This window comes from Ictalurus furcatus, chromosome 22 (assembly GCF_023375685.1).
Source record: "Ictalurus furcatus strain D&B chromosome 22, Billie_1.0, whole genome shotgun sequence".
In the NCBI taxonomy this organism is placed as follows: domain Eukaryota; kingdom Metazoa; phylum Chordata; class Actinopteri; order Siluriformes; family Ictaluridae; genus Ictalurus; species Ictalurus furcatus.
The window spans coordinates 6,101,314-6,117,778 of record NC_071276.1 but is presented as its reverse complement, the minus strand read 5'-3'; the positions used below and the strand labels follow the sequence as shown (position 1 = coordinate 6,117,778).

The 16,465-nt window shown below is 39.7% G+C and overlaps 1 protein-coding gene across 1 annotated transcript; it reads left to right on the top strand.

Moving 5' to 3' along the window:
• The first annotated feature begins 368 nt into the window (after positions 1–368).
• Positions 369–10,873, top strand: sra1 (steroid receptor RNA activator 1). The gene is made up of 5 exons (XM_053610539.1): positions 369–474; positions 860–982; positions 6,161–6,411; positions 7,197–7,305; positions 10,171–10,873. Exons 1-5 carry the CDS (start codon positions 450–452, stop codon positions 10,353–10,355), a joined length of 693 nt encoding a protein of 230 aa, XP_053466514.1. The 5' UTR covers positions 369–449; the 3' UTR covers positions 10,356–10,873.
• Positions 10,874–16,465: the final 5,592 nt, after the last annotated feature.

Genomic DNA, 16,465 nt, shown 5'->3' with positions numbered 1-16,465 from the left:
TCAACCATGTCGGCTCCCTCTTCTGTCAGCCAACAGCAAAATGCTGATGCTGCAGTCTGCCTTGTGTCAGCAGACCCGGCTGGTGGAGGTAGTGTAATGCTGTGGGGAAAGCGGATTGTGAATATTTTGATCAACTTGTGAGGTCCATAATTACTGGAACCCTTCAAAACAAAAGTCAAACATTACATTTGATTTGCATAGTGGCTTTAACAATAGAAAATGGCACAAAGCAGAAAGTAATGACTGTATAAAATAATCGATTGTGCAAAATGAACACGGTTTTATTTACAGTTACGACTCAAGTCAGCGTAGCCTTCGAGGTCGCAACGTGACTTTTATTCTGAAATTAAACAAACTACCGAAACTCCTGATGTTCCGGATGTTCACACTTCAGGGTGTTGTGTCGGCATCCGCATCTTGTCTTGACTTAAGTTTTGTGATTAGCTGCTATGAGTGACTTTTATATTAAACCAGGTAAAAAAAATAATCATTATACTCAGATGTGAGAAACGGTTTGTAGAAATAATAGTGTAGGAATTGCGGTTTTTACCCGCTGTAAACTAATCCGTTGCATATCTGTGACCCGTCCACGTAGCGTTTTTTTCCCCAACCCGTATTCCGACAGTCCCTCTATGATTGGTTAATGGTCATTCCGCCTCTTCACTCGGATTGGTTGGTGTCTCGTGTCCTGCTCTAGGACTGGCTCTAGTTCTTGTTTACAAGGTGCCTGGAGGCGGAAGTTGTCGGAATACGGTTAGGGAAAAAAGTGTTAATATAAGTGTTACAGCACCGGCTTTCTTTTTTAGCGAGCTTTAGCTATGTAGTAATCTCCTTGTCTGCTTTGTTTTGTGTTGTTTAGGGAATCAGGAGAGGGGATGGAATGACCCTCCACAGTTCTCATACGGCTTGCAGACCAACACTGGTGGACAGAAACGGAATCTTCTCAACAAGAGGGTTCCTCCACCTCAACTTTCAGCTCAGAGTGAGTCAGATTAATTAGATTAGATTAGGTTTTAGAGGATTTGATTGAAGATGTGAGCTTTATATATTTGTGTTATATTGTTTATCTGTTTCAAACTTTTCAGGTAGCACCCCACCACTATCACTCTTTTAACTGTCACTCTCTTAACCATCACTGTCTTAACTATCACTCTCTTAACCATCACTGTCTTAACTATCATTCTTAACCATCACTCTCTTAACCATCACTCTCTTAACTATCACTCTCTGAACCATCACCTCTCTTAACTATCACTCTCTGAACCATCACTGTCTTAACTATCACTCTCTTAACCATCACTCTCTTAACTATCACTCTCTTAACCATCACTCTCTTAACTATCACTCTCTTAACTATCACTCTCTGAACCATCACTGTCTTAACTATCACTCTTAACCATCACTCTCTTAACTATCACTCTTAACCATCACTCTCTTAACTATCACTCTCTGAACCATCACCTCTCTTAACTATCACTCTCTGAACCATCACTGTCTTAACTATCACTCTCTTAACCATCACTCTCTTAACTATCACTCTCTTAACCATCACTCTCTTAACTATCACTCTCTTAACTATCACTCTCTGAACCATCACTGTCTTAACTATCACTCTTAACCATCACTCTCTTAACTATCACTCTCTTAACCATCACTCTCTTAACTATCACTCTCTTAACTATCACTCTCTGAACCATCACTGTCTTAACTATCACTCTTAACCATCACTCTCTTAACCATCACTCTCTTAACCATCACTGTCTTAACTATCACTCTTAACCATCACTCTCTTAACCATCACTCTCTTAACCATCACTCTCTTAACTATCACTCTTAACCATCACTCTCTTAACCATCACTCTCTTAACTATCACTCTCTTAACCATCACTCTCTTAACTATCACTCTTAACCATCACTCTCTTAACCATCACTCTCTTAACTATCACTCTTAACCATCACTCTCTTAACTATCACTCTTAACCATCACTCTCTTAACTATCACTCTTAACCATCACTCTCTTAACCATCACTCTCTTAACTATCACTCTCTTAACTATCACTCTTAACCATCACTCTTAACCATCACTCTTAACCATCACTCTCTGAACCATCACTGTCTTAACTATCACTCTCTTAACTATCACTCTTAACCATCACTGTCTTAACCATCAGTCTCTGAACCATCACTGTCTTAACTATCACTCTCTGAACCATCACTCTCTTAACTATCACTCTTAACCATCACTGTCTTAACCATCAGTCTCTGAACCATCACTGTCTTAACTATCACTCTCTGAACCATCACTCTCTGAACCATCACTCTCTACCATCACTCTCTTAACCATCACTGTCTTAACGATCACTCTCTTAACCATCACTCTCTTAACCATCACTCTCTTAACTATCACTCTTAACTATCACTCTTAACCATCACTGTCTTAACCATCACTGTCTTAACCATCACTCTCTACCATCACTCTCTTAACCATCACTCTCTTAACTATCACTCTCTTAACTATCACTCTTAACCATCACTCTCTACCATCACTCTCTTAACCATCACTCTCTTAACTATCACTCTCTTAACCATCACTCTCTACCATCACTCTCTACCCCATCACTCTCTTAACTATCACTCTTAACCATCACTCTCTTAACCATCACTGTCTTAACTATCACTCTCTTAACTATCACTCTTAACCATCACTCTCTACCATCACTCTCTTAACCATCACTGTCTTAACTATCACTCTTAACCATCACTGTCTTAACTATCACTCTTAACCATCACTCTCTTAACCATCACTCTCTACCATCACTCTCTGAACCATCACTGTCTTAACTATCACTCTTAACCATCACTCTCTTAACCATCACTCTCTACCATCACTCTCTTAACCATCACTGTCTTAACCATCACTCTCTTAACTATCACTCTTTTAACTATCACTCTTAACTATCACTCTTAACCATCACTGTCTTAACTATCACTCTCTTAACCATCACTGTCTTAACCATCACTCTCTACCATCACTCTCTTAACCATCACTGTCTTAACCATCACTCTCTTAACTATCACTCTTTTAACTATCACTCTTTTAACTATCACTCTTAACTATCACTCTTAACCATCACTCTTAACCATCACTGTCTTAACTATCACTCTCTTAACCATCACTGTCTTAACCATCACTCTCTACCATCACTCTCTTAACTATCACTCTCTTAACTGTCACTCTTAACCATCACTGTCTTAACTATCACTCTTAACCATCACTCTCTTAACCATCACTGTCTTAACTATCACTCTCTTAACCATCACACTCTTAACCATCACACTCTTAACCATCACACTCTTAACCATCACTCTCTTAACCATCACTCTCTTAACTATCACTCTCTTAACCATCACTCTCTTAACCATCACTGTCTTAACTATCACTCTTAACCATCACTGTCTTAACCATCACTCTTAACCATCACTCTCTTAACCATCACTCTCTTAACCATCACACTCTTAACCATCACTCTCTTAACCATCACACTCTTAACCATCACACTCTTAACCATCACTCTCTTAACCATCACTGTCTTAACTATCACTCTTAACCATCACTCTCTTAACCATCACACTCTTAACCATCACTCTCTTAACCATCACACTCTTAACCATCACACTCTTAACCATCACTCTCTTAACTATCACTCTCTTAACTATCACTCTCTTAACCATCACTCTCTTAACTATCACTCTCTTAACTATCACTCTCTTAACTATCACTCTCTTAACCATCACTCTCTTAACTATCACTCTCTTAACTATCACTCTCTTAACTATCACTCTCTTAACCATCACTGTCTTAACTATCACTCTTAACCATCACTGTCTTAACTATCACTCTTAACCATCACTCTCTTAACCATCACTCTCTACCATCACTCTCTGAACCATCACTGTCTTAACTATCACTCTTAACCATCACTCTCTTAACCATCACTCTCTACCATCACTGTCTTAACCATCACTGTCTTAACCATCACTCTCTTAACTATCACTCTTTTAACTATCACTCTTTTAACTATCACTCTTAACTATCACTCTTAACCATCACTCTTAACCATCACTGTCTTAACTATCACTCTCTTAACCATCACTGTCTTAACCATCACTCTCTACCATCACTCTCTTAACCATCACTGTCTTAACCATCACTCTCTTAACTATCACTCTTTTAACTATCACTCTTTTAACTATCACTCTTAACTATCACTCTTAACCATCACTCTTAACCATCACTGTCTTAACTATCACTCTCTTAACCATCACTGTCTTAACCATCACTCTCTACCATCACTCTCTTAACTATCACTCTCTTAACTGTCACTCTTAACCATCACTGTCTTAACTATCACTCTTAACCATCACTCTCTTAACCATCACTGTCTTAACTATCACTCTTAACCATCACACTCTTAACCATCACACTCTTAACCATCACTCTCTTAACCATCACTCTCTTAACTATCACTCTCTTAACTATCACTCTCTTAACCATCACTGTCTTAACTATCACTCTTAACCATCACTGTCTTAACTATCACTCTTAACCATCACTCTCTTAACCATCACTCTCTTAACCATCACACTCTTAACCATCACTCTCTTAACCATCACACTCTTAACCATCACACTCTTAACCATCACTCTCTTAACCATCACTGTCTTAACTATCACTCTTAACCATCACTCTCTTAACCATCACACTCTTAACCATCACTCTCTTAACCATCACACTCTTAACCATCACACTCTTAACCATCACTCTCTTAACCATCACTCTCTTAACTATCACTCTCTTAACTATCACTCTCTTAACCATCACTGTCTTAACTATCACTCTTAACCATCACTGTCTTAACTATCACTCTTAACCATCACTCTCTTAACCATCACTCTCTACCATCACTCTCTGAACCATCACTGTCTTAACTATCACTCTTAACCATCACTCTCTTAACCATCACTCTCTACCATCACTCTCTTAACCATCACTGTCTTAACCATCACTCTCTTAACTATCACTCTTTTAACTATCACTCTTTTAACTATCACTCTTAACCATCACTCTTAACCATCACTGTCTTAACTATCACTCTCTTAACCATCACTGTCTTAACCATCACTCTCTACCATCACTCTCTTAACCATCACTGTCTTAACCATCACTCTCTTAACTATCACTCTTTTAACTATCACTCTTTTAACTATCACTCTTAACTATCACTCTTAACCATCACTCTTAACCATCACTGTCTTAACTATCACTCTCTTAACCATCACTGTCTTAACCATCACTCTCTACCATCACTCTCTTAACTATCACTCTCTTAACTGTCACTCTTAACCATCACTGTCTTAACTATCACTCTTAACCATCACTCTCTTAACCATCACTGTCTTAACTATCACTCTCTTAACCATCACACTCTTAACCATCACACTCTTAACCATCACACTCTTAACCATCACTCTCTTAACTATCACTCTCTTAACCATCACACTCTTAACCATCACACTCTTAACCATCACTCTCTTAACTATCACTCTCTTAACCATCACTGTCTTAACTATCACTCTCTTAACCATCACACTCTTAACCATCACACTCTTAACCATCACACTCTTAACCATCACTCTCTTAACCATCACTCTCTTAACTATCACTCTTAACCATCACTCTCTTAACTATCACTCTTAACCATCACTCTCTTAACCATCACACTCTTAACTATCACTGTCTTAACTATCACTCTCTTAACCATCACTCTCTTAACTATCACTCTTAACCATCACACTCTTAACCATCACTCTCTTAACTATCACTAATGGGGTATTAATACTTTTATTTAAGGACATTTTTTAAAAATATCCATCACCACGTTATTGCAACCCAGGCAATTGCTTTTTCAAGGCCTGCTTTTTAAAGTTTATGCATCAGGGCTGTTGAAGGACTTTTTATTAGCAATATAAGGTGATTGGATTGACCTGTCATCACTCATCCATCAGTTCAGACATAATCGAGAGATGACGAGGCGCCTTGGCTGAGTGCTGAGAAATGATTTTAAGCTTATCCCTGACTTTCCCTGCTGTGTTCGCAGGTCCCGGAGCGGGGTTACATCCCTCTCCAGTCGATAATTCAACTCCTCCAAGTAATTCAGTTCCTCCTCCTGTAACTGGACTCACTCCACCTCCTAAGAGTCACGTTTCTTCAGGTGGTATAGAAGATTCGCGTCAGTGTTCTCCGAAGATCCAGCCTGACTCGACTGTACAACTGGAGAATGAGCCAAACCTTAACAGTGTTCAAGCACCACTTCTCTGTGCGCTGACCGCATGCCGGCAAACCGTTAAGGTAATAATATGCAAAACGTTATATGATGGAGCTAAATAAAAATGAATAAAAATCATCATAAAAGCATAAAATAAAGCATGACATAATAGCACTGCCCAAACAAACAAACAAACAAACACGAGGCGTAACAGGAGCAGCGTTTTACAAATACCCAGAAGAGTGGCAGAGTGGTATCACATCTTTTCTGTAGCCTCCTTTTAAAATTTCCCCACAGCAACGTTAACAATATTGCACTATAGAAATCATCAAAGTTTGTATTATTTAAACAATCCAGTCCAAATCCAAACATTCCAATCTAATCCCATCTTGTCATTGACTTTTGGAGAACTGTGTCCATGTGTCTCATCAGTTAGTTTTTAGTTTTGCCTAAAAACTGCTTTTCACATCACACTGGCAGTGTTAAAGGAAGTAGAACATTTCAGTGGCATTTCTACGTCTTTAGGTTTGGTGCAGGTTTGTCAGATTTTTACTTAAAACATTAAGTCATGGTTGTTCACTCAATTTTTAATTCAGGGTTCGAGTTTTGGAAATCTGATCTGGTTCGAAATTTAATGTGCATGCTCGAGACTCCTGGCCAAAACCTAGTAACTCTCGTAATTGCCATACTCTTGCAAGACAATGCAAGTCAGTTTTTAGTTTCAGGCCAGCTGTTTATGTTTCAGCCTGGACTGCGCCTCTGTATTTCGGCTGATATTTCTTTAAGGAGTGGTCCAGTGAGAAGTGTTGCATTAACGTCTGTATGAAATTGAGGCGTATTGAATCCTAACTTGGTTGTGTTTTTACAGAAACAGGTGTGTGATGATGTTGAGAGGCGACTGAAGATCTTTGAAGAGATGTGGAGAAGTGGGAAACTCTCTCTTCCGGTCAAATGTAGGATGAATGGACTTTCCCAAGGTGAGACGTTCAACTTTCAGTCTTGTCAAATCCAACTTTTTCTATTAAAAAAAAGAGACAGATGTATATTAATTTTCAATAAAAAATTATTTTATTACGCTTAACAGCTTAGTTTTGAATTGTGAATAATTGTGCTGTTTATTATACATGTACCCTATATAAATTTAGTTTAGTGGTTTGTACCACAGAATTAACATGTGTATGCTGTTTATATCCATTTATACAGTGGGGGAAAGCAGTATTGGATGCGTCAGCATTTTATTTGAGTAAACAGATTTCCAATGAGAGCCATTCACATGAATATTTCACCAGACATCAGTATTAACGCAAGAAATCCACACATATAAAGAATTCACAAAATTACATTTACATTTATTCACTTAGCAGACGCTTTTATCCAAAGCGACTTACAAATGAGAAAGATACAAGCAAAGCGATATCAAGCAGAGAACAATACAATAAGTGCTACCATACGAGATCTATTAATTGAATTCCAGAAGAAGCAAAGTGCAGAGAAGAGGTGTAAGTGGATTTTTTTTTTAAATTTTATTTTATTTATTTATTTATTTTTTTATTATGAGTTTGTTAGGTGTTCATTGAAGAGGTGGGTCTTTAGTTGTTTTTTGAAGATGGTGAGAGATTCTGCGGTCCGGATTGATATTGGAAGTGCTTTCCACCACTGAAGAACAGTTAGTGTGAAGTTTTTGGAAAGGGACCTTGCGCCACGCTGAGTTGGAACTGCTAAACGTCGGTCGCTAATCGATCGCAGATTGCGAGAGGGAACGTAGGCCTTCAGGAGAGAGTTGAGGTAGGAGGGTGCTGTTCCTGACAAGGTCTTGTAGGTGAGCATCAAGGCCTTGAACTTGATGCAGGCAGCTACAGGAAGCCAGTGGAGGGAGATGAAGAGGGGTGTGACATGGGTTCTCTTGGACTGGTTGAAGATGAGGCGCGCTGCAGCATTCTGAATCATCTGAAGGGGTTTGATGGAGCTGGCTGGGAGGCCTGAAAGCAGTGAGTTGCAGTAGTCCAGTTTAGAGATAACAAGAGCCTGGACTAGAATCTGTGTAGCCTGTTTGGTGATGTAGGGTCGGATTTTCTTGATGTTGTAAAGGATGAACCTACAGGACCTTGCAGTTGCTGAGATATGGTCTGCAAAGGTCAAGCCATTATCAAGAATCACCCCAAGGTTCCTGGCCGTCCTGGTTGGCATGAGTGTGAGTGAGCCGAGCTGTACAGTGAGGTTGTGGTTGATTGAGGGACAGGCTGGGATGACGAGAAGCTCAGATTTTGCCAGGTTAAGTTTAAGATGGTTTTCCTTCATCCAGACCGAGATGTCCGAAAGGCAAGCAGAGATGCGTGCAGAGACGGATGGATCGTCAGGCTGGAAGGACAAATGGAGCTGGGTGTCATCAGCATAGCAATGATATGAGAAGCCATGAGACTCAATCACCTGCCCTAGAGATGTGGTGTAGATAGAAAAGAGGAGTGGACCCAGAACTGACCCCTGTGGAGCACCAGTTGTGAGTTGCTGAGTTTCAGAAATACCTCCCCTCCACGATACCTTGAAGGATCTGTCAGAGAGACAGGATTCCACCCAGCGCAGAACCGTTCCAGTGATGCCCAGGCTGGAGAGAGTTGACAGGAGAATCTGATGGTTCACAGTGTCGAAAGCAGCAGAGAGGTCAAGTAGGATGAGGACAGATGATCTAGAGGTTGCTCTTGCTAGTCGTAAGGCTTCAGTGACGGAAAGCAGAGCAGTCTCCGTGGAGTGGTTGCTCTTGAAGCCAGACTGCTTGTCTGCTGTCCAGGAGGTTGTCCTGTGTGAGAAAATTTGAGAGTTGATTAAAAACGGCTCTTTCAAGAGTTTTTGAAAGAAAAGGGAGTAGGGAAACAGGTCTGTAGTTGTCAACTATAGCAGGGTTGAGTGATGGTTTTTTAAGCAGTGGGGTAACCCGGGCTTGCTTACATGAGGTAGGGTATGTGCCAGTAGAGAACGATGTGTTAAAGATGTGTGTGAGTGCAGGTAATAGTGTGGGAGAGATGGACTGAAGAAGGTGAGAAGGGATAGGGTCAAGAGGACAGGTTGTGGGATGGCTAGAGAGGAGGAGTTTAGAGACATCAGTCTCTGAGAGGGGAAAGAAGGAAGTCAGTTGGGAGTTACCCGGAGGAGGAGTCAGTCTATGCATGTCTGGGGCTGAGAACAGGTTTCTGATTGATGTAACCTTGTTGGTAAAGAAAGTCGCAAAGTCATCTGCAGTGAGAGAAGTAGGGGAAGGGGGAGGAGGGGGACAGAGTAGAGAGGAAAAGGTTTTGAAAAGAATGCGGGTGTTGGGAGAACTAAGAATCTTCTCTTGGTAGAATGTGGCTTTAGCAATGGAGATGCTATTGGAAAAAGAAGAGAGAATTGTCTGGTAATTGGTTAGGTCAATTGGGGTCAAAATTCCACTTTATTACACATAACTTTATTTATGGACTTTAATGTTGTGAATTCTTTATACTTCCAGATTTCTTGAGGTAATACTGATGTCTGGTGAAAATTTCATGTGAATAAACTCATTGGAAATATGTTTACTGAAAAAAAAATGTTGACGCGTCCAATACTTAATTCCCCCCGCTGTAGTTATATTTAGTGTTATGGAAAGTCTGTGAAAGTAGTTTACCCTGTAATAAACTGGATCATAATTAATTTTGCTTTAAAATGTTGTTCCTGAGAAAATTTCAATAATTGCACTTTTTATTTCTGAAGATTTATTTATTTTTTTTACTAATGCATAATGAATAAATCTGGTCCTTTATTTTAAGAGCAATTCAGCTTTCTGTGAAATGAACAAAATGACATTTATTGGACTTTTTTTTTTTTTCAAGAGCTGAGCAATAAGAATTGGGACAAAGCAGACGAGATCCACCGAGCCCTGATTGTGGACTACGTTAACGAAGTGAGCCAGTGGATGGTGGGTGTCAAGCGTCTCATTGCAGAAACTCGAAACCTGAATCCAGAGCTGCTGCCCACAGACGTGACGACTCAAAGCGAGGCCTCTGCTGGTCAATGAGGATGTGTTCGAGGCTTTCCTCCATTTCTTCTGAGCCTTACTGCTTACAGGACACTACTCATTAAACCCTTTTTTCCAGAACTGCTGTGATTACGGGAGGGAGATTTTGTGTTAATGCTGCAATACTGCAGTGCTGTTAATAATATAATAACAGTGTATGATATTCTGATCATTTTATTGCTCTTTATATCAATGATTATATATGCAGAACGTGAACTGAATGACGGTTAATGACGGTGAAGGATGTTATGGTTTTAATGGACTTTATGAATGTAGGGATGTATGACTACTTATTGTGTAAGTAAAGGCAAATCTACTGTCTAATCAAATTAAATTGCAATACCTTGAATTATGACAACATTTTTTTCTATGCAACCACATCTTTCAATATATATTTTGTTTACTTTAAATTCCCCCAACCTGTGCGTTGGGGTGGCACGACTGTTTCTACAGCATTTTCCATCCTTTATTCAAGTTGTTGGATATGTAATGTATAAATAAATTACTGTATACCGAAAGCTACAGTCCTTGGTTCTCATTTATCAAAGTGTGCTTCGAACAAATTCTAAATGTGTGTGGAAAAGCCACCAGGGCGCATAAGAAAATTGGAATTTATCACACTTGCTAACACACTGCTATGAATCCCACACTTTCTAAATTGAGGGGCTTGTGCTCATTTGCATAAAGATACACACCCAAATTGCCATATATGATAAACGATGTACGGTCCCCTCTGAAAGTATTGGAACAGCAAGGCCAAATTTATTTATTTTCGCTCTACACTGACGACATTTGGATTTGAGATCAAAAGATGAATACGAGACGATAGATCAGAATTTCAGCTTTCATGTCCTCGTATTAACATCTAGATGTGTTAAACAACTTGGAACATGGCACCTTTTGTTAGAACCCACCCATTTTTCAAGTGATCAGAAATATTGGAACACATTTCTGTTCGATTGATTATTTAAACAATTAATCTGAATGTCTGAATGTCTACTCTTGGTTTGAGCTCCGGGTTTCACCTGCATTTGTTGTTAAAAAGGACAAACCAAAATCAAGATCAGTGAGCTGTCTATGGGAGAACAGCAAGCCAAACTGAAGCTGAAAAAAAAGAGGGAAAATCGATCAGAGCAACTGCACAAACATTGAGCATAGCCAATGAAACATTTTGGAAGGTCCCGAAAAAGAAAGAAACCACTGGTGTACTGGTGCAGTTAAAATTTTACTTATAGTTTATTCTCATTCATATTAACAGTATTATTCTGAATCTGTATTGTGTTCTTACATTTGATTTTTTTAACTTCAGTTTATATTCGTTAAATATATATATATCATTTGTCTTCAGCACTGAAAGAACTAAGAGATATAAACAATTAATTACACACAGGTGAGAATCAATAATGATCCTCACCTGCGTTACCTGTGTTACCTGCTCATTCAATCTGCCTCCTCTCTGTCTCCAGCCAACGCTCAACCAGGCCCTCGTGCCACATACCCATCTGACTTGTAGCTGACTCCCCAAACCCCCCCTCCCCCCGAAAGCGGGTGCGGTAACCCGCCACCATCATCTGCACCCCCAGCCTATGGACCACCTTTAACTTGAATGGCTGAAGTGCCAGATAGCAACGAGTGATTTCATTCTTCATGTGGTGGAGCCATTGGTGCGGAGTTTGATCAGAGCACAAGGTGAAAGGGCACCCAAGTAGGTACTACCAGAGCATGAGGACCGCCCACTTGATGGCCAGACACTCCTTCTCGATGGTGTTGTACTTTGTCTCTCTCACCAAGAGCTTCCGGCTGATGTACAGCACAGGGCGCACCTCTCCATCCACCGCCTGGGACAAAACGACCCTCAGCTTTACGTCCAAGGCGTCAAAATGCAGAACAAAAGGGAGAGAAAAGTCCGGTTAATGCAACAGCGGGCTCTGGTGCCTCATTTTTAGTGAGGTCAGTCAGTGGACTGGTGATGTCTCAGAAATTTGGTACAAATCTTCTGTAGTAGCCAGTCCCAGGAACTGCCTCACCCCCTTTTTAGTCTTGGGCCTCATGCAGGCTGCCGTCTTATCAATTTGGGGATGTACCTCCCCATGACCCAGAGTACTTGCACACACCCAATTGCACACTTCTTTGGGTTCACTGTGAGTCCTGCCCGTCTCAAGGATCTTAGGACAGCCTTCGGATGTTGCAAATGCTGCTGCCAATCATTACTATAAATGATTGTCATCTAAGTATGCAGCGGCATATACATTGTATATACATTGCATATACATTAAAGGACATTAGACATTGGATGTTAACTAACTTCCTTCTACTTAATTCTGATAAAACAGAAATACTTTTATTAGGCCCACGTGTAGCTAGAAGTAATCTTTCTGATCACATGGTTACTCTGGATGGTCTTTCTGTTTCATCATGTGCAGCAGTTAAAGACCTTGGAGTGATTATTGACTCCAGCCTATCATTTGATGCTCATGTAGATAATATTACTAGGATAGCCTTCTTTCATCTCAGAAATATTTCTAAAATAAGAAACATATTGTCACTACATGATGCGGAAATACTAGTTCATGCATTCGTCACCTCTAGATTAGATTACTGTAATGCCTTACTGTCTGGATGTTCCAGTAGGAATATAAATAAGCTCCAGTTAGTCCAGAATGCAGCTGCTTGAGTCCTAACTAGAACTAGAAGGTACGACCATATCACACCGATATTATCAATACTGCATTGGCTCCCAGTAAAATCTCGCATTAACTATAAAATACTTTTATTAACCTATAAAGCACTAAATGGTCTCGCGCCACAATATCTAAGCGACCTTTTGGTTTTATATAATCCGCCACGCCTACTTAGATCAAAAGATGCAGGCTATTTGACGGTACCTCGAATAGTGAAGGCTACAGCAGGGGGAAGAGCTTTCTCTTATAGAGCCCCACAGTTATGGAACAGTCTTCCTATTAGTGTTCGGGACTCAGACACAGTCTCAGTGTTTAAGTCTAGGCTTAAAACGTATTTGTTTACTCAAGCCTACCCTGACTAGATTCTGTTCTACTACTTCGCAGTCATAATAATCTTTTTTCTCCCTCTCTCCTTTCGCCGAGCCCCACATGAATTTATGGAGATACTAGAGATCCAGATCCTTTCTGCCTCTGGATGGAGCTCAAATCTTCTCTAATTCCAGACTGCTGGGACTACGGCTGCTCCTAAGGCCATACAGACTTCATATAAATCCATAATGAACTTTTTCACACTATCTGTTGTTACCCAGATGAGGATGGGTTCCCTTCTGAGTCGGGTTCCTCTCAAGGTTTCTTCCTCTTAAAACATCTTAGGGAGTTTTTCCTTGCCACCGTCGCCACTCAGTGGCTTGCTCAGTTGGGATAAATTTGCACCTTTAATATCTGTATACCATGTTGATATTTCTGTAAAGCTGCTTTGAGACAATGTCTATTGTAAAAAGCGCTATACAAATAAAATAAATAATAAATAAATAAATAAAATTGTGCAGGCGCATGATTCTGTCCATGAGTCAATGAACATTGCTGGGGGTCCAAACAATCCAAACGAAAGGGTGACAAACTGGTGTAACCTAAATGGAGTGGAAAAGGCTGTTTTTTTCACGAGATATTGGAGTCAAGGGAATCTGCCTATACCACTTAGTTAAATCCAGTGTGAATAAAAGTGAGCCGTGGAACAGAACAAGCATTTCATCAATTCAAGGCACTGGATATACGTCAAATTTAGGCACCGCGTTGAAGTCCACACAAAAATGGACCAACACGTTGGGACCAAGACCACCAGGCTGATCCATTCACTGTGGGACTCTTCAATTACCCCCATGTCGAGCACAGTCTTGAGTTCATCCCAAACCACATTTTTCTTGTGTGCAGAGAGCCGGTATGGGCGACTGCATACAACCTCTTTAACCTGTCACTGTCCACTCAGGACATTGTTCTTTTCACAAAAGAGGATATCCAGGTGTTACATCTGTAACTAGTGTTTCCTCCATCAGTACTGTCTCACCTGTTGATCCTGAAGCAGTTATGCAGAGTTATGTTGATGAAGTCGATTTTTACAGTGAATACACTAATGGCTAATTATCTCACCTGACAAGGTTTCAAAACTGCTGAACATACAGTATTAATGCATGTAGGCGTTCTTCTTTTACAGACTGTACCTTAACAGACTTATTGCAAAAATGTTTTCTGAGGTAGCACCAAGAGGTGCAACAGCCGTTTATGAGCTTTAAAATTTGTTTTGTGACATAAAATCTTTTGTAGATGATAGAAAGAATGATTAAAAAAATTCTGTCTGGTCTTATGGTACATTTTTGCTGACTTAAGGGGGAGTGAAGAAGCACAGTGAACCTTAACCTTAACATGTTAAATCTTAACACGTTTCCACAGTACATGTACAAATACAGAGACCTAACAAGATTAATGTATGTGGGCCAAGTTTCATAATGTGAAGTATGTGAAGAAACCATTTATCAAAGTCCACCTTACGCCTTTCTTACCCTACCCACTAATTTAATAAAGCATAGTGTGGTTTAGTAAATGAAACATTAATTCAGATACCAGACATGGAGCAGTTTAACAAAAGTAACTATATATACCAAGCTAACTTACAAAATTAAGACGTGTGTATGAATAAACTGACTGCTCAGGTGGCCAAAACATTTAGAAGATGAGTTTGTATCTGCAAATGCCTGAAAATATTTTTGTTTCTTTTCCCTTTTACTGATCCTTTCTGTAAAACTGCAAGACACCTGACACATTTCATGGTAACCGTTTTAAAAATCACATTTCTTCTCCCTTTCAAATGTATTTCCTTTCAAGATTTTACAGTTCCGCACTATATAGAGAAGAGATTTCATGGTCAAATTCTGTCATTAAAGCTTGTATTTATTTATCTACTTCTAAACGCTGGAAGGAACAAGCTAGAGTTGTTAAATTATTACATGTAATAGTTTAACCGTTAGTGCCATTACGCATGTGTCCACAGTCCCATAGTAAGCAATTAGCCATACAGTGGGTTCAATGTCTGGATCACAAGCCACAAGGCAGGCCATCAGGGGCCGTGCTACTACAGTGCAGCTGGTCTGTCCCAAAGGCCAGGTTCCTCCTGCTCCCGGCTGTTTCTGCTTTGACTTAACAGTACCCAGAAGAGATTGGAGAACTCCAATGCCCTGGTACTCCAATGTATCAATTTATATATACCACCCCAATTCCAAAAAAGTTGGGACGCTGTGTAAAATGTAAATAAAAACAGAATGCAGTGATTTGCAAATCTCATGCACCCATACGTTATTCACAATAGAACATAGAAAACATATCAAATGTTTAAACTGAGGAAATCTACCATTGTTATAAGGAGTTCTTATTTGATTTACTATAGACTTCTTGTCAACTAAAACCAATCTGGTCATTCTCTCGCATGGTGTTTCAGCTTGCAGACCCTCTGCTCACAATATGGTTTATTTTTTCTTCTTTTTTTTTCCGCACCGTTCTGTGTGTGAAAATCCCAGGAGATCAGCCATTTCTGAAATATTAAACCAGCACATCTGGCACCAACAACCATACCACAGTTATTTTTTTCCCCAGTCTGATGTTTGATGTGAACATTAACTGAAGCTCTTGACTTGTATCTGCGTGATTTTTTGCACTCCGCTGCTGCTGCCACGTGATTGGCTGATTGGATAACTGCATAAATGAGCAGGTGTACCTATTAAAGTGGATGGTGAGCGTATATATATATATATATATATATATATATATATATATATATATTCCTTCTGAATCTGTGCAGCAAGTTACACTACTGTGATTTGAAACCACACAGCATAGGTTTCCTTGTTTTTTGTGACATTATGACATCACATGACATATCACTACACAGCAAAATGATCTTCTGAAAGTACTTTGTTTTACTTAAGGAGCTTTAATCATTTTAAATAATCATATCGGTACTGAACTGATCTAGTTTTTGTACCCTGGATGAAGTGCCTAGCCGTGTACATATTTGCTAGTACATGTTTACATTGTGTGAGAGTTAACGGTGAAACTAATTCCCTATAGCATGTGTAGGCTGTCAGCAAAAACACTCAG